At 44.4% G+C, this 27,032-nt stretch overlaps 1 protein-coding gene across 1 annotated transcript in view; it reads right to left on the reverse strand.

Moving 5' to 3' along the window:
- LOC105486527 (putative uncharacterized protein encoded by LINC00299) overlaps positions 1 to 8,479 on the reverse strand; it is a 30,096-nt gene extending 21,617 nt beyond the window's left edge. Inside the window, exon 1 of the mRNA XM_024794326.2 lies at positions 7,619 to 8,479. Coding sequence (XP_024650094.1) covers positions 7,619 to 7,806 — 188 coding nt within the window. The 5' untranslated portion in view covers positions 7,807 to 8,479. The remainder of the gene's footprint in view (positions 1 to 7,618) is intronic.
- Positions 8,480 to 27,032: the final 18,553 nt, after the last annotated feature.

Raw genomic sequence — 27,032 nt, forward strand, 5'->3', positions numbered from 1 at the left:
TTTCAGTGGCTAACACAAAAGATGTAAATTCCAAAGTCCTAGGTTCAAGTTTGAATGAAGCACTTAGGAACTGGGTAGCCCTGCATCAGCCACTCCCAAAGCTGAGTGTTTTCACCTGCAAAGATCCCTGCCTTCCAGGCTGCTGTGAGGATCAGGTAGAAAAATGTGTTTGAAAGAGGGAATGGCTGATGTGTTACCCAACACACAACTTAAATATCTCATTTCATTTCATATTTACAACAACCTGCAATAAACGCATTATCTCTGTTTTAAGAATAAGGACATGGAGGCTTAGGGAAGGTGAGTACATTTTTCAATATCAGAGAGTTGCTAGTAGCAGAGGCTGCCCCTGAGCCCCAGGCATCAGATTCCCACATGAGGTTAGGGGTGTCCTGGGCAACTTGGGTTGTAGCTGAGCTCCAGAGGGTGAGTCAAGGTTTTCAGGAGAGAGGGAACATGGTGAGGTCAGGAATGCTGGGAAGGAGGGTGCCCTGGGCATTCTGTAGAGGAGCCACTGTAGGACCGGGGTGCTGTGTGGGTGCATGGTGTGTCTGAGAACCAGCAAGTGGTCTAATGAAGCCAAGCGGTGCCAAAGGAGCCAGGCAGAAGGTGAAAGAGTGGCCGTGACAATTATCCTAATAGCAACAACCATAGCAGCAACCTGATTGACACTAACGAGAATGAGCTGGGGGTCTGATGGCGTTCAGGGTTTTTCACACATGCTAATTAACCCAGTGCTCCTCTCACCACGTGATCAGTGAAGACAGTGAGGCCAAGAGGAGTGACATCACTGGACATTGGTTATGAAGTGGACTCTGAAAGCCTGAAGGACAAGAGGAAATGTGTGGCCTTGAACAACGAGAGACAATCATCAGAAGGGCAGGTGGCTGCACAAGCCGTGAGCCTCCCATCACTGAAGCTTTTAGGCAGGAGTTAGAAGAACATTTTCCTGGGATGTTGTAAAGTAATTCTGACACCTTATCTCTTCTACCTCCAGATTCTGTAAGGCTCAGAAGTGGGATCAGTCTTCTGACCTGGTGTTCTTCAGAGTCCTCATTGTGCACACCCAGTCACCTAACAGAACCTAGGGCAAAGAAGGGTAGAGTTTATTGATACCAAAAATGGGAATAAATTAAAAGGAATATCTTCCTAGATCAGAGATGAGACTGTTCAATCCATGATGATATGCAGTTGGGACAAGGTCAGGAATGAAAAGAAGCTACAGAAATGCAAGTCAGGAAGAGAGACCTTGACCAGAAGGAATGAATGCAGATAAGACTGTCTCCAAAGACTCAGGGCAGGCCGGGCATGGTAGCTCATGCCTGTAATCCCAGCACTTCGGGAAGCTGAGTTGGGTGGATCACTAGAGCCCAGGAGTTCGAGACCAGCCTGGGCAACATGGCAAAAATACAGTAATTAGCCAGGCATGGTGGTGCATACCTTTAGTCCCAGCTACTCGGGAGGCTAAGGAGGGAGGATTGCTTAAGCCCAGGAGGTAGAGGTTATTGTGAGCCATCATCTGCCACTGCACTCCAGCCTGGGCAACAGAGCAAGACCCTGTCTCAAAAAAAAAAAAAAAGAAAAAGACTCAGGGCTGCCTGCTAGACCTGCTCAGACCTGCAGAATGGGTGCTGATTTAGGACAAGAATAGTATCAATTTGAGGTGGACTCTAGAAACCACTAGTCTACAGCGGCCTCATATCTTATCACTCACTGCTGTTTGCTTGGAAATCTGCAGAGTCTTCAGTTCCACTACTCAATGAAGCATCCAGGGCTCTGGGGGCTCCTCTCAGGGGCAGACTTGGGGCATCAAGCATCCTTTTCAAGCATTCCCCTTCCCCCCAACCTCAGCCAGAGCAAGAGTCTCTGATTAATTTATCATATTTGGTTTATCTTTGAGACTGTGTTGAATAAAAGGGTTTGGCTGCTTTTGTAGACTAAAAACGCTCTCCAAAAACATTAAAGACTGTTTGTTTTTAACCTGCTCTGTAAAACACCTAATTCTATGCACTGTGCTGAAATATTTTTGGAGGTGACAATGAAGATTTTGACATAAGAGTATTCTGATTTTCCCAGAATTCTTAGATTCTAAAATTCTGCATTTTCTGACATTCTAATTTCCTACTGCCAATCAAAGAGTGACAGTCCACACCTGACTCTTCGTCCCAGGTTTTCTGTGGTAGAAACTTTCTCTCCCTAATGAGCTGGAAGAGTTTTTGAAAACATTAGAAAGAAGGAGACAATATTAAAAGCATAAAGCCTGTGGGTAGAAAAAATTCAAGACCAGAGAATAGAAGAAAGCCTCCTGCTTTAGTGACTGAGAAATTTTCCGTTATGTAGCCAGCCAGAGGGACATACAGTGGTGGAGATAGCCATGTTCATCACACAAAAAGCCGAACCCCTCCATGAACCCACCCAAGCATACACCTGTCTCCAGGCTTACATAGTGGAGACTAAATCATTCCAAGTTGCTAAGACCTGCCTTTAAAGGTTCCTGAAAGATGTTGCAATCATTCTGGGAAACAGATCTATGTATCATTCAAAATGAGCTCATCAACATGATGCATAAATGGGCACCAATACAAAGTTTAATATTTCAGAGTAAATGGTTCTTTAGGAATTCATCTATTTAGAAACCAACAACTGACTAGGAGGATACATTATTTCTTTTGATGTGCTTTTTACCTATATTATCTCAGTTAATCCTTCAACAGCTCTCAGGGTAGCTGCTATTATCCCCATTTTATAGATGCAAGAACTAGGGCTCTGCAACCTCACATGAGCTACTTGCCCAAGCTACAGGTACTTGAGCCCAGGTCCTCTGATTAAGCATCTTGCATTCTTGCTCCTACACTGAAGGCTTTCAAACAGTGGCCCACAGAGACCCCGAACTAACAACAACAGTAATAATAATGATCCTAACAGCCATGGTAATAGCTCACATGTGTTGAGTACTTAATATGGACCAGCCACTCTGTTGAGCATTTTAGACACTTTATCTTTTTAACTTTCTCTGGAATTCCATGAATGATTCCATCACTTGACCAAGGTCACACAGATAACATGGGGTGAAGCTGAGCTGAAACCCAGGAGGCATCAGATTGACCCACCAGCACCTCTCCTTCCATGGGATACTTCAGGGACCATATCTGTGGGTGGGAAAACAAGAGGTGGGCACAGCGGCAGGTCCTGGGGCTCCCAATTGTTCTTCAAACAGAGCAGCTCTTCTTTCTGTCTTGGGATTCTGTGAAGGCAGTGACAGAGCAGAGGGTCACAGAAGGGCTTCGAGGTGGCCTTTAGCTCTGCCTTCTCAGGACTTACACAATTTCTTACCCAATCACCACAAATGAACACATCCACTAATGAGAAACAGGATGCTTGCTATGCAAACACAGGTGCAAGGCAAGTCTGCAACCAAAGGACTCATCTTCACACCCAGGTACCACTTGAGATTTCATTTAATGAAAGAGTTCTGTGGCAAGCATAAATAATTTACTTAATTAAAGTTTCCAAATGGCTGCAGTGGCAGCCAAGCAATGGTATTTCTACTATTCCAAGACGGGGTGCTTCAGACACTTGCTTCTCAAAGAGATAGCCCATGGACCGGCAGTGTCAGCCCCACCTGCCAGTTAGTTAGAAACTCACAACCCAGTAGGTTCCACTCAAACCGATGAGTCAGAACCTGTATTTAATGAGATCTCCATGAGATTTGCATGGAGATGAAAATTCGCAACATATGGCTCTAAAAGACCACCAAGTAAGGCGATTTGAAAAAGGGACAAGATTCCAAAACTTCCAAGTGATTTCCAGCACTGACTTGGGATCTCTCTTCTTCATTATCCATTTGATGAAGGCTATGCCTTCAGAAGTCCCTAAGCATTGGTCTGTTCGTCCTCAATAACATCGCATAGTTCACCACAGACTTATCCTGGTACAGTGCTTGCCTCTGGGAGTGGAGCAGAGGCCAATTATGGTAGCCTCACACAGAAGCATATGACTTTCTTTTAATCCTTGAGTGGGGAAGTGCAGTCATCTTTGCAGGGCTGAAGCTGTCAAAGACGAGAAACTTCTTTTATAATAAAACCCAGAGGGAATTATGTCTTGCTTGATTCTTACCTTAAAAGTCTCAAATGCAGCACATGTGCACTTAGATTTGGAGTCCATGAAGAGGCTTAATCATATTTTACATGAAGAAAGACCTACTCACATGACCCTGGGCAAGTTACATAGACTTTCTGAGCCTCAATTTTTTTCATCCATAAAATAGAAATAGTAATAGTATCGACTTCACGGCATTGATTGAATATGTGCAAAGTGCCAAGAACACATGATAAGTATGTATATGGCACACGGGCACACACACACACACACACACACAGAGAGAGAGAGAACAAGAGAGACAGAGGCAGAGCAAGAGCGAGAGCAAGAGTGAGAGAGAGAGAGAGAAAAAAAAATGAGTTAAAAGTGTGTTATTTTTGCACGGTTAAATTCCAGAAGTAGAGCGGTTATTATTTTCTTCCTTACACTCTTCTATATTTTCAAATTTTCTTCAATGAATACTTGTGATTTTAACAATCAGAAAAGATAATCGGAATGATGTGTCACTACAAACGGCTAGTGGAAAGCCATGACTTCTGGAAGGCTGATGGTGCAGAAGCTGTGGAGTGTAATGAGAAAACCACAGAATTACCACATCATGACCTTGCCACGTCAGGGCCATTATACCTTGGCCAAGTCCCTTTGCCTCTCCAGACCTCATTTCATCATTGGCAAAATGGAATCACGATGTCTTCTCTATAACTCCATTGCATTTCTAAAAAAGTCAAATCTGATCATGTATATAACGTGCTTTCTGCAATATAAAAGGCCTCCCTGTTATTATTTCTGTATTATTATTATCATTTATGGACAGAAAACATGAACACTCAAGGAAAAACATATTCACATTTTTTACTTTATATGAAAATGTTGACATCCATTATATCCATTATTTTAGGAATATTACATTGGAGATGAAAATAACACGGGCCCCTTCTAATATGGTTGAGTTTTACTGATATTCATTTATCTATGGATACAGGTTGAACTGCTTTAAAATACAATTGGTCAAACAAAAAGCTTAACCAGTGATGTAGAGAGTAAGAAAACAGCCTCCTCGTATCAATCTTCCCAGTTTTAAGATGAAAAACTATAGACTGTTGAGTCCAGACTGGATGGGGGCTCCTTCACTAGAATACAACATACTGTTGAGAATTATTTTCCCCTGGGCAGTTTTCCTTGGTCCTGACACTTTCCTCTTCAATCTGTCCAACTAAAATATATTTACCCTTAGCACGTTCAATCCTTTTCAGAAAAAAACTACAAATGGTCATGTCAAATAATCACGAATTTATTTATTCTAAATATTATTACTACATAAACCTGCAATGTAAAATACTTTCTAACCTCACACTCCATGTTAAAACAAAACATATCGTGCAGACTCTTCTTAATTTATGACCAAGAAAATGTAGCTAGAAAGATGGAATCTTCTCATTTCAGATGATTCTGTAAATGAAAACAAGAGGTTTGTCATTAAGTGGTATTGATGATACCCACAGTGTTCATATGTTTGTCAATTTCATTAACCTCTCAAATTAGGTATTCATAATGTGTTAATGACAGCATAACACATCATTACATTATTCAATGTAATTTCATGGATATTATGTATAGTTTGTAATGTTAGAATCTCTTGTCTTTACAGCTGTTAGAAAACATTATACTTTCCAAGATGATTAGGGACGTGTGAATACCAAACAGCAGAATCCACAGCTCAAATAATGGTCCCTGCTTGGCCTTGAATTCTGATCAGGGTATGACTAGACAGTTTCCACTGACAAAGGACTAAGCTCCCTTTAACGTGTTATACAAGAACTAAAGAATCACAAAGCTGACAGAGAGCTTGAGAATTTGTCAATTAAATTTCTTCCCTTCAGGCTGGTGGTGATAAATGGAATTATTATCTAGCAAACAGTCCCTCCCTCTCTCTTTGGAATAGAATACACTTTGCTGCCCCACTGACTATTGAGGGGATTGGCCAGTGTCTTGTTCTAGTCTAGGAAATGTAAGCAAACCTGATAGGAGCAAAGGTTTTAAATGTGCTCTCGTGGCTGGTGTGTCCTCTTGCACTCCTGTAATCCAGCGTGAGAAGAATATGGCCCAGAGATCCCCTTCCCTTTTAGTGTGGGCCCCAGAATAAGCCCCCTGGAGCAGCTCTGAACCTGAACTGAACTTGGAACCAAGCCCGACCAAGCCCAATAAGATTAGCAGAACCTCAGCCAAACCACAGATGCACGGCTAGCTAAGAAACATAAACATTCATTACAAGACACTGAGAATTCAAACTTGTTTGTTACACAGCGTTCTCAGGGAAATCGTAGACTCATACAATGGCAGAACTCTTTAACTGTTCTGTTAAACCAACAGCTGTTGCAATAGGATCATGGAATCTTCTGAGCTTTGACTTCAGAAGACAGCATTTTTGTCTCTTTCATTAAAATCTTGGCACTTATACAAAATGATATCGGGTGTATCGCTTAACTTGCTGTGTGTACTTCAGTTTTCTTATTCATTCATTTGATAAATCAGTCACTCACATACATTTTTTTAAGTTCTTTTCATGTTCATGTTCATGTTTATTATGCTAACCACTGCAGATAAAATAGGGAATAAAATAGACATGTGTTTTTTGTTTTGTTTTGTTTTTTAACTACAGGGACCCACATTCTATAAAATGCATATAACTCCTGGTCTGTTAACCTTATGAGGTAAGTGGAAGAGATTATAAAAGAGAGAATGCAATGAGATCATCTTTGTGACAGTACTAAAACAGTTGAAAGCCATGAGCAAATTTTAGGGAATTTTACTTTGAATTTTTAGGATTTTTATTGTTTGCAATCTAGCCCAAATTTTCAAAGATCCATGATCCTGCTTATGATAAATCTATGTCCAACTCTGAAACAGCTATTCTTATCTTCAGCTTGCAGAAAAATGGAAATCTTCATTTGTTTCATCAAATATTGTATGTGTTTGATATTAGCCAAGCTCTGAAGCCAGCATAAGATAACTAGGAATCCCTTACTTCATCTCTAAGGCTATTAGAGAAAAAAGATGAATGAATTCTTCCCTTCCAATGTTTTCTGATTTATTTATATTTTTTGAATTTGTGTGTGAATTGATGCTAATTCCTTCACTTTGGCAATTGTTTAGTAACAAGGTTTAAAATGGATGCATTTGAATGGCAGGACTTAGGTAAGTGAGTGTCAGTGAAGTGAGAGACAGCCCAGGGATCATAGACAAGTCGACTCCTAGAGCAGAAAGACACTCAAAGCATCACCCAATCAAACCCTCGCCTGCAGGTGCAAAACTCAAACCCAGTGGCTGCAGTACCACACTTTGGAAGAGCCAAGAATGACACTGGCAGCTCTCTATCACAATCCCATGTCCTCACCTTACTTAAACTCTACAGAGGGCGAAACAATCAGCTAAGAAAAAAAAAATCAACAGGAGGTATCTTTCATCTGCGATGCTCAGTTCTGGATTGGGAGATGGGTAGTAGAGATGTATGTACCTATCCAGAAAGCATTTCCAGTCTCTAGGTGATCCGATCAGCTCAGCCAGGCAGCCTCCTTCAAAGTCATCATGTGCTTTTTCTCTCTGAACCATCAGAACCCAGCAGTTAAGGGCCCCTGCAAGGCTCTTATCTTGTTTGTGACTGTTGGGGAAATGTTGGCTGTCAGTGTCACTGACAGCTGTTGCCCACATTTGCTCCTTCGCTCTCCCGTCTACGTAAACATACAGATGCAGCTCACATCCGTGGAGCACCCTCTATCCTCTCACTAGCCAATGGCTTTGTCTTCACTCTTTCCTGGCCCACCAGCAGTATGTTAAAGTAAAAGTAAGTGACTTGAAACAGCCCTCTCTACTTCTTTGCATGTATTTTACTTCTGATCTTTACAACTCTTTGAGGCATCCTTTATTATCCTCCTTTTACAGATGAGGAAATCAAAGCTCAGAAACTAGCTTGCCTAGGGTCCCACTGTTAATAAATGTCTGAACCAAAATTCACATCCAGATCTGCCTTCAGAACATTTCCCCTTCGCACAAAGGCACACTTCTTAACAACGGAAGGAGCTCCACAGTCACGTGGTGCTTTCTGCAGATGAATCCAGCTGGTCCTACTTCTAAAACCCACAAATATCAAATGAAGACGGAAAATGAAAACTGGGAATTTCATTTACATTTCACTCAGCTCTATAGTGTTACCTACGCCGATAAAGCCCTTCTACGTTTCCTCTGAAAAGGAAATCAAAAGGTTCTTTGTAAAACCTGAAACTCACCCAAGATCTCGTCATCCTGCCTCACAGCCCTTAAAGCCCCATTCGCATCTGCCTGGAAAGTATCTCTTGGTTATCACAGTTTAGAAGGAGGCATTAGTCTCACTGGAGACTACTGGAGACTACTGGAGACTACTGGAGCTACTGGAGGGGTGAGTTAGACAAGCAACCCAGTAAGGTTTAAATATATATATAAAGCACAAGATGTTCTTACATCTGCCAGTGAGAGCATGTTCCTTCAGACTCAGAGAAGAAGCAGGGGAGGCATGGGGAGACCATGGCCAAGCTCAATCTAGAAGAGAATTAGGGGTGAGCACTTGTGACTGCAAAGTGCTTCAAAAATGAAAGTCTATCTCAATCCCAACACCTGCCTGGTAAACCCTGGTTTTTCCCATCCTGTCACCCCAGAGTAGTGGATGGAACCAGCCAATGCTCTCCCAAAAAAAGCCAACAGTGGTGGTCACCACCTTACATGGTCCTCATGCCTCACCCAAGATGACAACATATTCAAAGTGGAGATAGAAGTCCTTTTTTGCATCAACTTAAAAATAATATTAACAGTTCTGCTTCCACTTCTTAAGGCCATGGCAATCTTTCTCTCGTGGGCAGCGAATGATGGAGCTCAACTCTGCATCCATAGAAGAGATTAATTTGACCCACTTAAGGCTGCCTTTCTCGTGGCTGCTCACATTTACCAGGGACTGTCTAAACACAGTGTCCTGCTCTCAGAGGAGAGAGGCATTCTGTGTCATCAGGGGATGTCTGACAGACACAGTTGATCCAACTGTCCCCAGTGCAGGACTTCAGCTGCCCTCCTGACTTGGGAAGTGGCTGCGGCATTGCATGCATGGTGAGAACCAGTTCCCCTGGGGTCCTGGGCTTGGTGGACTTGCCTCTCAGAGTCAGGCTGTTCTTTTCACACCTTCAAATGAAGCCAACTCTGTTAGCTTTACGGCACTGTTGTCCCCATCGAGAGAAGCCTGCTTGCCCTCAGCCCCTGCCTGGAGCTTGCCTGTTGGCCTGCTTCACCCCCAAACCCCTCCTTTGGTGGAAGCCCTCTACTGTGGCCCAACATCTGATCTTTTTCTTTATACTTCAAAGGTCGTTTCTGGAAACTTCATGGTGAAAAGATCGGGCTGGTGTTCCTGGGAGAAAGGGAAGAATGAAGACCTGTTTCAGTGTCACGGAGTGGAAAGAATATGGGTTTCTGCATCAGGCAAACCTGGGTACGGCTTCCAACTCAAGTCATTCACCATCCAGGGGACCTTAACCCTCAGTTTCCTCACTGTTAAATGCCAAAGAGTCAAGGGAAAGAGCTCGGGCAAAGTTATGGGCACATGGAAGATAATAAATGTTAACAATTATTAAATATTTCAAGAGAAATTAAGTCAAGGAGGGTAGACTTCCACTGAGTAGCTCCAAGTGACAGCTGACATTTATCACACACTTACTGTGTATTTGGCTTTGATCTTATCTCATTTACTCTTATTTCATTTACTCCGCTCAATAATCCTATGATGCAAATATTGTCAACATCTGCATTTTCCAGAAGACGAATGTAAAACCCAGAAGGATTAAGTAGCTTCCCCAAAGTCACACAGTCAATACTGTGATGCAAACACAGACAGTCCTCCAACAGAAGCCATTCTCTTAAACACCAGGACATCTCCAACCCCTCCACAGAAGCTGGTGAGGCTCAGGGTTTCCATTTGAGGATCTACCATTCCATGGCTCACTGCTGTTGTTTTTCACCAGGGAGGTCAGAGAAGAAGAAAAGCTGACAACTGTTTATGAATGCTGGGAAAAATTAAAAAGTGCCAGAGGAAGAGCGGAGTGGAGAATTGTCTGTAGAATGAGAAAACCCAGGTGGCAGCAGCCACGTGCAGACTTGACTTAGCCCAGATTCCCCACCAAACAGAAACTGAGGCTGACTTACATGCTAATGTTTTATTGAAAGATCCAATCCCCGGGCAGAAACAATGAGAGGAAAGGGAAGGACTGAAAGCAAGCACAAGGTCGGGGTGTAAACACGTGGTCGTTGCTTCCCAAGCCACCAAGAGATTTAAGGGTCCCTGGGCCACGTGGGGCTCCTAGAAACGGGCTGCACAGAGACTTGCCCTAGAGCAGCCTGCCCAGGGGGCCAGGGGAGGAAGTGGTCTGCCAGCTCCCTCATCTCCTGCCTCCTATTAGTCACAATCACCCCACAGGCAGTGACACCCATACTTCCCAGGGGGTCATCTAGCTTCTCCAGGTAGCTAGAGGTGACACAGATCCCGCTCTGAGGCATTTCACCCTGGCTTGGGAGGGGCAGGGGTCAGAGACCCCCCAGGCCTAGTGCAGCCTCAACCACCAGAGTGTGAGAGTGGCCATTCGGAGTCCGTCCTCGCCTCCCAGGGATCGGGGGTATAGGAGGGTAGCAGCCACCTGGGTGCTTCACAAGTAAGAGCTCAAGTCTCCTGGAGACAAGTGAGGCCCAGAGAACTCATGAACCCAAGGGGGCCTTAAAATTGTGCCTAAACAGGACCTGGAGTCCCTCTGAGAAGTTACGGGCCAGGCACAGGAGGCCATGCCAAGCTACAGTCCTGGGCTAACTCACAAGTCTAGGGGCTTGGAGGGGTTTCATCCAAGAATATGAGCTTCCTGGGCACCCAGAGCCATAGAGTCAGGCCAGCTAGGGCAGCTCACATGGCTGTCCCCACTCTTAAGACTGATGGACCAGAGCTCAGGCCGCCCCCAGGGCCAAGCAGGAACCATTTTTTTTTTTTTTTTTTTTTTTTGAGACGGAGTCTCGCTCTGTCGCCCAGGCTGGAGTGCAGTGGCGCGATCTCGGCTCACTGCAAGCTCCGCCTCCCGGGTTCACGCCATTCTCCTGCCTCAGCCTCCCGAGTAGCTGGGACTACAGGCGCCCACAACCGCGCCCGGCTAATTTATTGTATTTTTAGTAGAGACGGGGTTTCACCGTGGTCTCGATCTCCTGACCTTGTGATCTGCCCGCCTCGGCCTCCCAAAGTGCTGGGATTACAGGCGTGAGCCACCGCGCCCGGCATGCAGGAACCATTTTGACCACCGGCCTGGGAAGGGCCACTCTTCCCGAGGGCTGGTGTCAGGAAGAGGCTCCTGGACTCGGAATGAGAAGTTGCCAATTCATGACGCACCCGGCCTCCTGCTAGCTGCACACCCTTGGATGAGGCCTTGAACCTCTTCTCTGCAAAAGCAGTCCTAGCCGGGCCCTGCCAGCCTCTGGAGTCTCTGTCTCCTCACCTGTAAAATGGGGTAAGGGTCCAGGCTGGTCCAACTCCTGGGGCTACTGTGACGATCACAGGGTTTCGCCAATGGAAACCCTACTGCCCTGCCCTGCAGGACTGTCCCGCGTGCCCCTGCTGGTCCACCGGGCCCATCAGCCTGAGGTCAGAGCGAGGCATGGCCGCCCTAGCTCAGTGTCAGCCCAACCCTTCCTATCGGAGGGAAGCAGAGACTGCCCTGTGCAGCCCGCTTCCTGCCCCATGACGAGGGGCTTCCCCTTAAGATGATTTTGTTTGTCACAGCCCATAAGGGGAAGGGTATTCCCTGAACCAGCACAGCCCTTTGATGGGACCAGGGGGCCCCTGTCCTGGGTCCAGCACTCCTATCACGAAGAGAGGGACAGGAGAGTTGATGGGGCAGGGCGCGAGCCTTCCTAGAGAGACCTGACCCCACCCACGCCTTGTACCCAAGCCCCCAGAATTCCTAGCCCAGATGTCACCAAACCTACTTCCAGCGCCCAAGTCTGATCCCCTGGACATCCCAGAACCTGGGGAGGCCCAAGGTCCACCCCTGTGGGTGGAGCACCCTGGCAGGGAAGAATGAAGTTCAGGGAGGGAAGAGAGGAGATGTGAGGAGGGAGGAGAGGCCGAGGGCAGCCCAGGGAGGGAGGAGAGGAGATGTGAGAGGGGGAGGGGAAGCTGAGGGCAGCAGGGGCTGGAAGCAGCTTTCTCCAAGGCCTTCTGCTGGCCCGAAGTCTCAAGGAGTCTGAATTCCAAATTCAAACCTAGCCATCGAGGTCAAGGTAGTAGGAGAGAAACCATTTTACTCAACAATGTATAAGCAAAATGTGTCATTTTTTAAATATGAAGATCTTTTACCACGTGGGCCCCATTTGAACGCTTGCTCTGGGGACCTGCACATGTTCAGGAGCTGTCCTTTTACTCAGCCTCCTTCCAGCACCTTCCACCTTCTGCTGCCCCAAACCTCATAGCCCCAGGGTGCAGTGTTCTCCTAAAACCTGGATACTCCCTTCTGGTCTGCAGGCATCTGTTCTAAGGCAATCACCTTGCCTTGATCATGAAAGGAACGTCCTTTGAAAAGGCTGCCATCCAAAATATTCCCTGCTATCCATTCATTCACTTATTCATTCCTTTATTCAACAAGCGCTTGAGTATCTCCTTCTGTGCCAGGCCACACTGGAGATAGTGCAATGAACAACACCGGCAGGAGCCCCTGCCCTCATGAGCTTCTATCTTGGTGGACAAAGACTCACAGCAGCCGGTGAGCACATGAGATGAACAGAGCATCAGGAAGGGCCACCAGCACCCCGTGCCTGTGCACCCGCAGTGACTGCCCACAGCTGGGGACCTGGCCCACAGCACTTCACATGGTGGACAATGAAGCCCTGTGAGGCTCCCTGTGGCCCCTAACTCCTAAGTGACTAGGCTGGGATTCCCACTCAGATGGTGCTGAGGTCAAAGGTCTCAAAGGCTTTCTACCACCAGGTCCCTCCTGAGTCAGGACTAGCATTAATTACAAGAACAGTATCAATTAGCCCCTCTTGGCTCCAAACTATAATGGCTGCTTCCTCTGGTACAACATTAGGAGCAGGCACCAGATGAAAAAGCAAACGGATTGAACACCACCCACAGAGATAAACTGGCCTCATGATCAACGATGGTGGATTTTTTTTTTTCAACACAGATAAACAGGAAAGGAGTTTTGGTTTTGAAAATCAAACGATTTCCTTGCTGTAGCCGTATCTAGGTTGGGTATCGAAGAAAACAAAAATAATTCTGGGCACAGAAGGAAGATGGAATATTTCTGCACTCAACACTGGGCCAGTTTGGCTCATTCCCAGACATAAAGAATTCTGGTGTCCCTTTTTAAATAAAAATAAATAAAACAGTTCAACCCAGATGGGGGTGCCAGCAGATGTGACAGAGCCATGGAGAGTGGGTGGGTGGTGTGCAACACTTGGCCATTGCTGACAGCAGCCCTGTTGTGAAGCACACAGCTGGGAGGACGGCACAGGTGTGCTCACACAGCCGGCGTTCCCACAGGCCCGCCCACTGCCCTGATCTCGGGCCACGGCTGACCGCAGGAGCCTCCCAAAAGAGGAGGCAGTTGTGGGAGGGAGACTGCTGCCAAGCCAACGCCCCTACAAGGGTCAGTCCCTGCTCTCTCTGCAAGGTCCCCCGCCCCCAGCAGCCCTGGCTCCCCTTCAATCCAAGACCCAGCTCCTAGACCTGAGGCCAGGCCACAGGCTCTGCTTCCTGGCTGCCTCCTGCTGCCTGAAAGCCTCACAAGCAACTTCATTCGATTAAAAAATACCAAAGGCTACTTAACAATAATTGAGTGTATATTTTGAAACAGCTAGAAGAGAGGATTTTGAATGTTCCCAACACACGGAAATGACAGATGTTTGAGGTGATGGATATGTTAATGACCCTGAATTGATCATTACCCATTGGATCCATGTATCAAAATATCACTCTGTACCCCTTAAATACATACAATTATTACATGTTGATTAAAGAAAATACCAAAGGCAGGACTAGGACAGGACAGGCTTCATGGGGGATTTCAGGAAGTTCCATGTTCAAATCCTGGCTTGGGTGAGTTACTTATGGGAGCCTCAAGTTACTTATGGGAGCTTAGAAGAATCTCAACCGTGCATGTAAATATCTCGGCGCGGCAGTAAGTAGTAGTAGTTCTTTATGATAATTTTAGCAGCAATACCAGGGAGTATTTCTGGAACAATTTAAAAAACATTAATGAAGGTGAAAACCTCTTTCATGATGTTAAAAGAAGTTTGTCTCACTCCGCAGGAATCTCACCTAACACAAAAGAAACCTTTTCCTGGCTTTTCACGTTCTTTATGTTTGAAGGGTATAGAATTATTTTTCCAAGCACCTTTTGTTCTGTCAAACGGATAAAGAATTGATAGACACATGGAAAGTAGTGGTATTCTTGGGGTTATTTTTAATGGTAAATGTCATAATTTCTTAAACGAGACAAATATTTAAAAGACAACAAGTTGACAGTGTTGGATGCCCTTGATGTGGTTCATTTTGCATGACAGGTGACAACCCCTTTTCTTCTTTCAAATGCAAAGTTTCTAAAGCCAGATGGAGCCAGGGGGCCTTTAGCGCCCCTGAAACTGGGTATGTGTACTCCTTTCTCTACAAGAGTGTCCATAGCTCTTATTGGCATCTCAAAAAGGCTCGAAGCTACCCATGGGGGTCACCCTCTCTGGCACCAAAGGGGAATTAGACACCCGTTTGTTGAAGATCAACCAGACATCATCAGTTCTCCCTTTTGGGAACCACCAGTGAGCTCCAGGCATGTTCCCGTACCCCAGTTTCCAGTTCTCCCTTCGCTTCCCCTGTCTGCGTACTTCACAGACTCAGGTGCATCTTACAGGGATCCTTTTTCTGAAAATAAACACTTGGACATAGCGCAGTGCAAGGAGGCAGGGGAGTGTGGTGCCAGGAAGCAGCACAGTGAGCCCGCGGGTCAAGGAGCAGTGGGGCAGCACCTTCCCCACGGCCCCCACCTCCAAGCCCTGCTCTCCAAGGGCCCCCCCACCAGCCACATCTGCGCTGTAAGAGCACTTTCACTGGGACCAGGCGAGAGGCCAGCTTTGCTTTTCATGAATGTGACCACTGAGTTCTCCTGGTCACTTCCTGCAGCCTGTGGGGGCCCAACATGGGAGATTCAACAACTGGGAGGCTCTGTGGCCTCCACTCCACTGAGCAAGGCCAGGCCCAGGATTTTTCAAGCTCTCCCAGGAGGCCTTTGAGTACCTGGTTCCCAGTGGCTTGAATCAAACTAGGTGATGCTTATACAGCTGAGGAAAAAAAAAAAAAAAAGAGCTACTAGTTGGACAAATGCACATTTTAGAGTTTGACTTCAGTTCTGTAATGTACCTTGCTTTCTCCCCAACCATGGGGTGGCCTTGGGAGCACCCACCACAGGACCCAGGCAGGGACCATCTCCAGGCAGTGACCAGTGCCACCACCAGCAGCCATGAGACTGTGAACATGTTTATTTGTTCATCTGTTTATCTGATTCCTATAGAGCCAGCTGCTCTGGGTTTCTGAGAAGCCTCACTCTGCCGCTGTACTACCAGCTGTAGGGCCAGACCTAAGTTACAGCCTCTGCTGACCTTGATTTCCTCATCTCTAAAAGTGAGGAGCATTCTGCATTCCTCAGAGGGTTGCTGTGAGGATGGAATGAAATAATTATGTAAAGCACATAACACCACACCTGGCAGGTAACAGGTATTCGATAAATACTATGAGTTGGATGGCATCCTGGCCCCAGCATTGGGGTAGAAAACATTCAGACATTGCTAGATGCCACTTGACCAAGGTTCACAGATTCAAAAGAAATAAGTGAGTGAGTGCTGAAATAAACAAAAAGAGTGGGGTGGGCACTAGAGGAGCCGTCACAAGCACTCTAAGCGACAGTGCAAAGCTGGCTTGCTTGTGGCAATACGGTTGTCAGAAATGCCCCCAGACAGCTGGGGCTCTGGCTGGGAGACAGGCGGGCTGCCATGTGGCCCTGGAATCTGGGTAGCCCATAAATGATGCATCAAGAGCAGAGCTGGCCACAAACCACGGCAATGTAGGCCACGGGAACATCTGTGCAGACAGAGAGGCTCCGAGCAAAGGCAGCCCCAGCTGTGCAGGCCTGCCCCTGCACCCCCAGACTCCTTGCCCCTACACACCCTCGCCCCTACACCCCCACACACCCCACCCCACCCCTTGCAGGTGACCACTCACCCTAACTGTCCTATGGTGCACCCTCGAGCAAGTCCACCCCACGGTCCCCAGCTCTGGTTTACACAGGAAATGACATTTATTGCAACCTTTAGATATATAAAATGTTTTAAAGAAAATAGGCACAAGGGTTCCCAATGGCAGTACATGCTCTTTTCTCTACTATTAGGTGGGAGGATGGAAAGGAAAATCTTACCTTTGACTCCCAACACAGAGCCCTGTAGGAACGGCCCCCATCTAGTGACCCTAGCAAGTCCTCGGTGCCCAACTCAGGCCTGGCACACAGGGCCCCAGGCGAGGCTCTGGAGCAAGTGTTCTTACAGAGCCAGTGACCATGGAGCCTGTGACCGTGCAGAGGGACTAGTGGGAGAAGTTGGGAATCACCCTGTCCAACATTCTTGTTCCCTGGGAACCTTCCATCTTCTTGTCTCCACCCAATCTGTCTTGATGGAACTAATTTTTTCAGCAATTTTAATCTCAGAAATGAGCAGGGAAGGATTCCAGTATATGTGAGAGAGAAGGATCCTGAAAACAAGTAAATATCCTGGCCGTGGACACCCAGTGAATGTTTAACCCTGCAGGACGGCTGCACTGGCACTTGGTGACCCAGCAGGTGACTGGGATCTGCTGGTGATCTTGGTTCACTGGATGATCTGTGGTCCTCCAGGTGCTCTGACCCGCCAGGTGGTCCTCCAGGTGCTCTGATCCGCCAGGTGGTCCTCCAGGTGCTCTGATCCGCCAGGTGGTCCTCCAGGTGCTCTGATCCGCCAGGTGGTCCTCCAGGTGCTCTGATCCGCCAGGTGGTCCTCCAGGGCACTTTCTAGTTACAACTGTCAGCTTCAGAGGAACACAGTAGAATGGAATCTTGCTCTGCCACTGCAGCAGCCGCCCGACCCTACCCAAGTCCTTTAACCCCTGCAGCCTGGGTCTTCTCCTTTGTAAAATGGGGGAGACTGATCTCTATCTCACAGGGTTGCCGTGAGCATTAAATGAATTATTGTTGGTAAAGTGCCCATCAACGATAGGCTGGATAAACAAAATGTGGTAATCTACACCATGGAATACTATGCAGCCATAAAAAGGAATGAGATCATGTCTTTCGCAGGGACATGGATGGAGCTGGAAGCCATTACCCTCAGCAGACTAACACAGGAGCAGAAAACCAAACACTGCATGTTCTCACTCATAAGTGGAAGTTGAACAATGAGAACACATGGACACAGGGAGGGGAACGTCACACGCTGGGGGCCAGTTGGCAGGTAGGGTGGTGGGAGAGAGAGCATCAGGATAAATAGCTAATGCATGCTGGGCTTAATACCTAGGTGATGGGTTGATAGGTGCAGCAAACCACCATGGCACACATTTACCTATATAACAAACCTACACATCCTGCACATGTGTAGGATACACTTAAAAATTTAAGATACACTTAAAAATTTAGGATACACTTTAAAAATACACTTAAAAATTTAAATGTATTTTTTAAAAAGTGCCTTAGCAGGACTGCCACAGCAGAGTGCTCTGTGGTTTGCTATCTTTTAAATACTAGTTTTAAATTAAAATAAAATAAAATGTTTCTAAGACCATAAGTGCAAACTGCAGAAACCCTAAATGCAACTATTAGTATTATTATCATTATTTTCATGGGGATTGGAGAGGAGGGTAAATTATAACAATATAAATGATACGTTTATCAGACAAGACTCCTACCTGAGAAAGGATATTAAGAAAAGTAAAAACTAGCCCAAAGAACATATCTGTCTCTGCGCTCATTTCTTTTACATAACGACTTCGGAGAAAATGTTTTCATTCATCAAATGGTCAAACAAAAGTTAAAGCCCTGAAAATTATTTGGAAAATCCAGTGTAAACTAACAAAAGATGAGATTTCCCATGGGCTAATCCAATGGGAAGTTTCACTTGGTCCTGAATTTCCTCATAAAATTATTTAAAATGCTCTTTTGTTCTTATTCTCCTTTGCTACCAATTTAAAGGAAAGAAAAGGGGGTCATGCATTCAACAGAAGAATGAACCAGGCCGCAAAACAAGCGGAGGGTGAAAAGGGAAGTTTCCCGGTAGCGTATGTGGCCTCCGACACTGAGTGGTGAGAAGTGCACAGAACTCAGTCTAAGGGGCAATTATATTTTAGAGTCAAGAATGGGAACACTGTTTCAAAGAGGAGCAGAATTTAGAAAAGCAGTTAACCGTCTAAGGCTGCCAAACCCAAACTCTGTCCAGAGCCCTGGCCACAAGCAGAGCTGCCGGCAGCCAGGCTTGAGGCAGTTATCTGCTGGGAGTGTGGTCAGCGGTCAGCGTCCAGGGCTGCACGCTCACGGCTCTGCACACGGGACTGCTAACCCTAAGGCCACTGCCAGGAGCCTCAGGAACACCTGGCCTGCCCATGACGAGAAAAGCAGAAACAGCAGCTGCTGTCCTGCGTGTCACCAGCATCACCACCTCAACTGCTGTGCAGACACACCTGCCCAGAAACACCAAAAGCTTGTCCACCAGCGCTGTGCACAGCACGCTGTCCTGCAAAGTGGTCCAGCAACCATTCTCCTAACATGCAGAGCACAACATACGTGTCCAACCATCCAGATCGACTCGTAGTCAGTTTCTCAAAGGCAGGAAGAATGGGTTATCCATTGCTCGATGTTATCCCTCCCCGAAACATAGTCAAATAATTTGCATAAAGTAGACGCTCAGTTAGGGTTGGTGAAATAACTTAATAAATGAATGAGAGGAAAGAATCTTCATTCTACAGAGCCAGTTCGGCTTAAACCTGATCCAACAGATGAGCAGTTCTCAAACTTTTTGGTCTCAGGATTCCTTTGCACTCCTAACAATTGAGAATTCCAAAGAGCTTTTGTTTATGAGGGCTCTCAATGTTCACTGCATAAATAATTAAAACGGCCTACCCATTAAGTCACTAGAAATTGAGAGCTAAATGTTCACTGTTCAACCAAGCTTCCCGCAGGTAAAATGTGTACAGAACGAAGCTGTATGGCAGTCACCAGGAGGTGCAGAGGAAACCTGGAACAAGCCGTAGAGTACAGACCAACCACAGGTGCCAGGTGAAGGGTCTAGACACACGCCTGCGAACAAATCAGTACCCTGTCTAATGGTGATCACTTCCGAGAGCTGAGCAGTTCAGCATAGGGAGTGGCACTGTGCTTGGCATTTTATGTACATCACCTTGAACGATTCTCCTAACACCGCAAGGATCCATATTACTTCTGCTTATCAGAAACTGTAAAGGAGAGTCGATGAGATTCACTTAACTAGCATCAAACAGCTCCTAGAGGCTGGAGAGGGACTCCAGTGGGGTCATTCATATTTCCAAAATCCTTGCTGTCTCCACAGATCAAGCTGTTTTCCTAAAATAGATCATTTCTTTATTTCAGGTCCCCGGATCCCTGCCCCTGTTGTTCAGAAATGAACAATATGAGAATGTTCACAGCAGGCTACTCTTATAAATTCTTTCTTTGGTGGTTTGCCTTCTTGACAAAAAATTTGATTAACGGTGAACAGAGAGTGGTCACTCAATGTTTTGAGAATCAGAAATTGCATTTTTAAGATTTCAGAAGTGGTAGAGCTAATTTCTATTAATGTATATTCTTGGACAGGGCTGACCTTCCCAGGGGCTGGAATTGTTACTCATTCGCGTGTCCCCAGGGTCTGGTATGGTCCTGGCTCACAGAGATGCTCAACATACATTTGTTGAATTGCCTATTAAGTATACCTATTATATGTAGAATATATACATATATAGATAAACAGATTCTCTTTGATTAGAATTTATTTTTTTTCAAATTATATTAGAATAACACTCAAGGAAAACTATAATAATTGCTGTTAATCTGGTAAGGCCAATGGAAAAATTATAAAACCATAATGAAATTTTCTTTTTCCTTTAGGCATTTTATTTGCATTTATTATTATTAACAGGTACCATATATTGAGCCCTTTTTTAAACATGTTAGTCCCATTTTAACTTACTTATGATGACATGTACTACATGTTACTGGTTTAGACCTTTCTTATAAATTAGTAAAGAAGCATAATTTAAGGATATATATGGATGAGCAATTCAGACAGAGGATGAAAAAGGGCAATCATTATCCTAGAATATAAAAAATTACAATTTCACCAAAATTTCTAAGACACGTTTTTCTGTAGAATGTTCCTCCAGAACTCCAGCCAGCTTCCACAAAAGCATGAGGTTCATCCACACACTGGGTACCAGACGCTGCCGATCAGAAAGCTGGATTGAGTAGAGGTGATGGGGTGAGGCTAGAGTGACTCTCTCATGAAAGAGAGGGGGACAGGGCAAAATAGAGCAATCTTGTCAACTTATAAATAAGTCCTTTATTCACAACCGTGAGCTAATGTGAACCAACATTAACCATGAGCAATTAAAAAAAAAAAAAAACACAGAAAATTCAGACTCCCAAATAACCATTCAACAAGCATTTTTCCAACACGTTCAAACCTAGAAATAAAATTAATTGGGCCTTTAAAAAAAGAAGCAGAAGAAAGAGACGAGTCAACCAAGCAGTTCCTATCGCCAATCACTCAAGCCTGGCGTTGCTCTGAGCTGTGCATTTCAATGTCATGCTTTTTGCTTGTTCTTTCTCTGATTCAGAGATTAGCCCAGCATATTATATGTATGTTTCCCACTTCCTGACCACACACTTTTATCTAAATTTCTTCAAGGTCTCACAATGAGACACCAGCAACTTCTATAAGAACTGATGTCTTTTTCTTAGCCAGCTCTTGTGTAATCATTTCTTGTTACAATTTCCGGAGGGCATAGGTGCCTTTGTTCATTCCACAAATGTTTATCCAACTTTTTTGTAGGTACCTAGGACCTGAGTTTGAGCAGGTGGAAAAGCGCCTTGCCTGCATGGAACTTGCATTCTAGTGTTAAGGGGCAGAAAATAACAGAGGTAATGAGTTAGACTGGAATTATACTACATAGTACAGCCTAGAACCAGAATGGGGAGAAGGTAACAGGCTGCATGACAAGTTTTGGAAGAATATTCCAGGAGGAATTGAAAATACAAGAATGCTTTGGGACAGGAATAAGCTAGGTACATGGAAAAACAAAACAAAACTGTAAGTCTAAAATGTCTGAAATACAATGACAAAAACATCCAAAATGAGATGAAGGAGAAAAAACAGGTAGAGGTCAGATCCCATAGAGATTTCTAGGTCATATTGAAGATATTGAAATTGATGCTAGGGGCAATAGAAGTTCATGGAGATATTTCAAGCAAAGTAGTCAGAAAGTGTGATTTATCTTTCAGAAAGTTTTGACAAATACTCTTAAATACACCATTCCAAATTCTAGCCCCAAGTTCTTCTTTAATGGCGTGAATGCCACACAGATTACATGGAGATAGAGTAGAGGTTATTAGGACATCTATTAGAAATTTCATTTTTAATAGATTTCTGATTCTATCAAAAAAATAGCTCTAGGCTGATACTCGGCTTGGCATATATTAAAAATCTGTTTGGAAGCAAACTGTTTTTAAAGTACCTTTGGTTTTAATTAGTTTAGCATTTTAATTCTAAGAAAGGATGAGAAACCTTAATAAGAAGCATTTTCCATTTGGGTGTTTAAATCTGCACCATAATGTTATATTAAAATCGTTTCTGGTGTGTTAATTAATAATTATCTTAGGAATATTGCAAATGTGAAAGGCCACTGTGACTCACCGAGCTTCACTTGAGCTCATTCCATTTTAAAATTCTATTAATCCTTGTTACAAATGACAGGATCATTTAATTTCTTAAATGAGACATTTTTATTACACATCGGGTCTTTCATCTAAGTGAATTTTATTGGCTATGACAGGTCCTAAAACTCATTTTTATTTTTCAAAATGCATTTTGTCAAATATTTGGCCTCTAATGAATGAATGTTTAGACTCCAAATAAATCCGGCTGTCCTTCCCCAGTTCTCCTCCCAAGGATCTGAAGAGCACTCACTGTATACAGAGCTTGACCATGTAAGAACAGAATAGGCAGGTGTAAGTCAGGTCCATGGTACATCCATGAGCTTTGCAATCACAACCAAAGCAACCATGTGGAAATGCACTTTTGTGCACATAAATGGCCTTTTACCATTTTTAATTTGCAGGCTATAAACAGCAGTATGATGGACAAGATAAAATCATCCAAAATGTTAAAAAGATAAATAATTTAATATTTATAGCAAGTTAGGATACATTGAAAGGCTATTGTTGGGGTTACAGAAAATCGATGTCCTCTGAAAGGTGACTGCCCCATTGAATCCTTCCTTTCCACAGTCATCGACACTGGTTTAAAAATATTCAAACATTTAAAATATTGTTCCTGAAGAGACTCTGTGGTGAGAGGCTGGAAGAGTTGCATTCACTTTCATGCTAAACCCACTCAACAATTTGGCATTTTCAACACTGCAAGGGAGCCAGAAGTCTGTGGGGTTCAAATAGTTTTCTCAACTCATAAATTTTATTATCACTAGTATTCTAATGATACTATTTATTAGTATCCACCTCTCTCGATTTCATATCTCTTCTACTTGCTAAAAAGTAATAGGAATAGGAGCCCCTTTGATGGAAAAAATGTTTTGTTATTGGGTGCTTTGTTTTTTATTTCTTTTTTTAACCTCTTTTTAAAAGTAAAGATCCTTTTTAAAGGTACAAATCCTTGCTGTAACCTGTGTGGTCATTTTGATAACCATGAAACAAGTGGGGAAAACTGAGTCTCCAAGAGATTAAGGTACTTGCCTCAGGTAACGCAGGATTCCCATGCAGATCTATCTGGAACTTTCCATGGGTGCCATGCTGCCTGCTCTGTTAAAGTTATTGTGACTTGAGGCAAATAGTGACCTTGAGTCACGAAGCACCCAAGACCACATATGAAGGCACAGAAAGCATCAGCATTTAGAGTTTCTAAGTCCCAAACAGTGAGTAAATCTCAGGAGAACTTCAGTGGGGGTGGCAAATTAAAGAAAGCCACACATTCTTTGACACTTCTCTCACGGAGAGATGAGTTCTATTTTCCCTCCACTTGGATCTGGGCTGACCAGGGGCCGCTTTGACAAACAGAGGATCATGAAAGTGACTCCAGGCTACGGCTGTCAGAAAAAAATACAGAACACCCAGCCCCATTTGAATTTCAGATAAATTACAATTTCTGCATGAGTATGTTCCATGCAATATTTGAGACACTCTTATACTAATAATTAGTGTTATTTATCTGGAATTCAAACTGAACTGGGCATTGTCTCATATTTGCTAAAGCTGGCAACCCTACTGTAGGCCAGTTCCAAGACTTGCCTTTAGGAGAACGTGAAGCTTTCACCTTGGCCCCTTGGAGCCCTGAGCTCTCATGTAAGGAGTCTCTATTGCCTTGCTGGAGAGACTGTGTGAAGAAAACTTGAAGGCACATGGAGGTAGGGAGGGTCCCATTGAGCCCAACCCTGCAGCCCACCCTGCCAAGACTCTAAGTATGGGAATGAAGCTGTCTGGGATGATTCAGACCAGCCCCCAGTGAACTCCACTGAGCAGTCCTGGTCCACACCAAGTGAAACAGAAGGATCATCAGTTATTCCCTTCCTGAAACCCTTATCCACAACATCATAAAGCATGATAAAATGGTTATTGGTCAGGCACGGTGGCTCAGGACTAATCCCAGCACTTTGGGAGGCTGAAACGGGTGGATCATGAGGTCAAGAGATCGAGACCATCCTGGCCAACATGGTGAAACCCCGTCTCTACTAAAAATATAAAGTGTAGCTGGGTGTGGTGGGATGTGCCTGTGGTCCCAGCTACTGAGGAGACTGAGGCAGAAGAATGGTTTGAAACCTGGAGGTGGAGGTTTGATGAGCTGAGATCACGCCACTGCACTCCAGCCTGGCAACAGAGTGAGACTCCATCTCAAAAAATTTAAAGAATGGTTATTGTATTTAGTCACTACATTGTGGTGATATGGTTTGGCTATGTCCCCACCCAAATCTCATCTGGAATTGCAGTTCCCATAATCTTTGTGAGTCGTGGGAAGAACCCACGGGAGTTAATTGAATCATGGGGGCAGGATTTTCCCATGCTGCTCTTGTGATAGTGAATAAGTCTCTGAGATCTGACGGTGTTATAAAGGGCAGTTCTCCTGCACACACTGTCTTGCCTGCCACCATGTAATATGTGCCTTTGCTCCTCCTTCACCTTCTGCCATGATTGTGAGGCCTCCCCAGCCATGTGGAACTGTGAGCCCATTAAACCTCTTTCCCTTGTAAATTACCCAGTCTAGAGTATGTCTTCATAGTAGAATGAGAACAGACTAATCCATGCGGGGTAGTTTACTATGCAGCAATAGATCACTGGAACAGAACTGAAAAAAGAAGAGGAGGAAAAGTGAAATCAAAGCTAAGGCCCATAACCATTGGAGGGTAACAAGAATCACAAAATGGCCTTGAGACATTGGAAAACAGACAACTTTTATTCCACATCAATTTTTAAATTAAGGTGTTGAATTTGTTGTAACTCAACCTTTACTTTGGCTTTTTGAGTGAAAGTTGATAATCTACAAATATAGTTTTTAAAATATGTCCTGAAACATAAAAATAACTCTAAGGAATATTTCTCAATCTTCACCTCAATAGGTCTTCCTTTTACTGCATGGTACTTTTTAAAGAATAATTTAGAATAGCTTGTTTATGAGATATCAGCAGCTGTTGATTCATTTGCTAATTAATGATTCAGGCAAAATCAGTGTATAATATCCAGTGATAACCAGTTTATAATTATGAGTTCCTTCCTTGTCATAAACCTTATAAATTACAGACAATTTCAGAATTTTCACTCATCATTAGCTGCCGAATAGACTCTTCGAATGATTCCATTCATTATTTCATGAATTACATGCAAGCAAGAGGCCTGGGCTTTTTCTTTGTTTTTCCTTCTTTATTATCTCCCAGGACCAGTCAAGGACCAATACCTGTGGATCCTGCCTCCTAAATCGCTTTCAAGGCCATGCCCTTCTCTTTATCCCCTCATGGTTTAGGACAATGATGACGATATTTTAACCAGTCGTCTTGCCAGCATCATTGTTCCTGGGCCAGCTGAATGTTATCACCTTCAGATCCCGGGAACCTCTTTGAATTTTTTACCTTACTGGCAAAAGGGACTTCACAGCTGTGATTAAATAAAGGCTGTTGAGGTAGGGGGATTTTTCTGAATAATCTGGGTGTGCCTCGTGTAATCACAGGATTCATATAAGAGCGAGACAGCCGGTTACAGTCAGAGGGAGTGAGGGTGATGGGACAACAGAATGAGAGGCTGGAGTGATGTGCTCTGAAGACCGAGGAAGGGACCATGAGCCAATGAACACAGGAGGCCTCGAGGAAACAGAAAAATCGAGGAGACAGACTGTCTCCTGAAGCCTCTAGGAGAAACACAGCTCTGCCAACACTTCGATTTCTACTTCTGACCTCCAGACAGTAACAGAAGAAATATGGGCTGTTTTAAGCCACCAAGCTGGTGGTAATTTATTACAGCAGCAATGGGAAACTAATCCACTCCCTGATTAGTTCTTCACACCAGCAGGTCTCTTTAAGACATACATATGTTCATATCACCCCCTGGCATAAAACTTTTTATAAAGACTTCCAATTTATATTGGAATAAAGTCAGAATTCCTTAACGTGGCCTGCAGGAGCTATTCCAGCCTAACCTCTGCCCTCGTTTGTTTTCATTCACCCCCTTGCTTGCTAAACTCTAAGCAAAGTGGCCTTCCTTCTGTTCGTCAAACAGTCCAGTTCTTCCTGCCTCAAGGCCTGGGACGGAGACCAGAACTTGTCACAAACCTCATCTGTTTTCTTCCTGGTGCCATAGAGAGGCTCCACTTCCAGTCTCCCTTGAAGTTAACTAGAACCATGTGACTCTTTGGTCCATAGACCAGATAGAAGACTGATCTCTACCCCTGCTGACCCAGGCCCCTGCAATTCACCCTGCCACCCTCTACTTCCCTCTGACAGCTGAATGCACAGGACACGGGGGTTCGGAGGTTGGTAGAGTCACATTACCATGTGGCTGAACGAATTTCACTTTGGCAGTGATGTGAACAGTGGTGGATTGGGATAGAAAGACTGGAGGTAGAGGGACCAGTTAGGAAACCACCGGTAAAAATAACAATAATAAATGTATATTTTTATATTGTTAATATTTATTATATCCTAAGTATAATATATACCAAGCACTGCACTAAGAATCGAATTCCATTAAAACTCATTTACTCTTCACAACAACCATAGGGGCAAGATGATATAATTATGCCTGTTTTACAGATATTAAAACTGAAACAGAGAAGTTAAGTGACTTCCCAAGATCACACAGCCAGTGAGCAATGGAGTGACAATTTGAATCCAGACAGTCTGATGCCAATTCCAATGCTTTTAACTACTACTTTATACTGGGGTTGCTGTTACTTTCAAGGACAGTGACAGCAGAGAAAGAGAAATCCCAATGTAGGGGAAAAAATGTCAGACATGACACAAAGTGTTTAACACAGTGAAAACAGAGGAGGTGTGTTATTCTGGCTCTTTCCAGAGTTTAATTTAGTCTCACACAAAATCCCCT

The sequence above is a fragment of the Macaca nemestrina genome, chromosome 13 (genome assembly GCF_043159975.1).
Source record: "Macaca nemestrina isolate mMacNem1 chromosome 13, mMacNem.hap1, whole genome shotgun sequence".
In the NCBI taxonomy this organism is placed as follows: domain Eukaryota; kingdom Metazoa; phylum Chordata; class Mammalia; order Primates; family Cercopithecidae; genus Macaca; species Macaca nemestrina.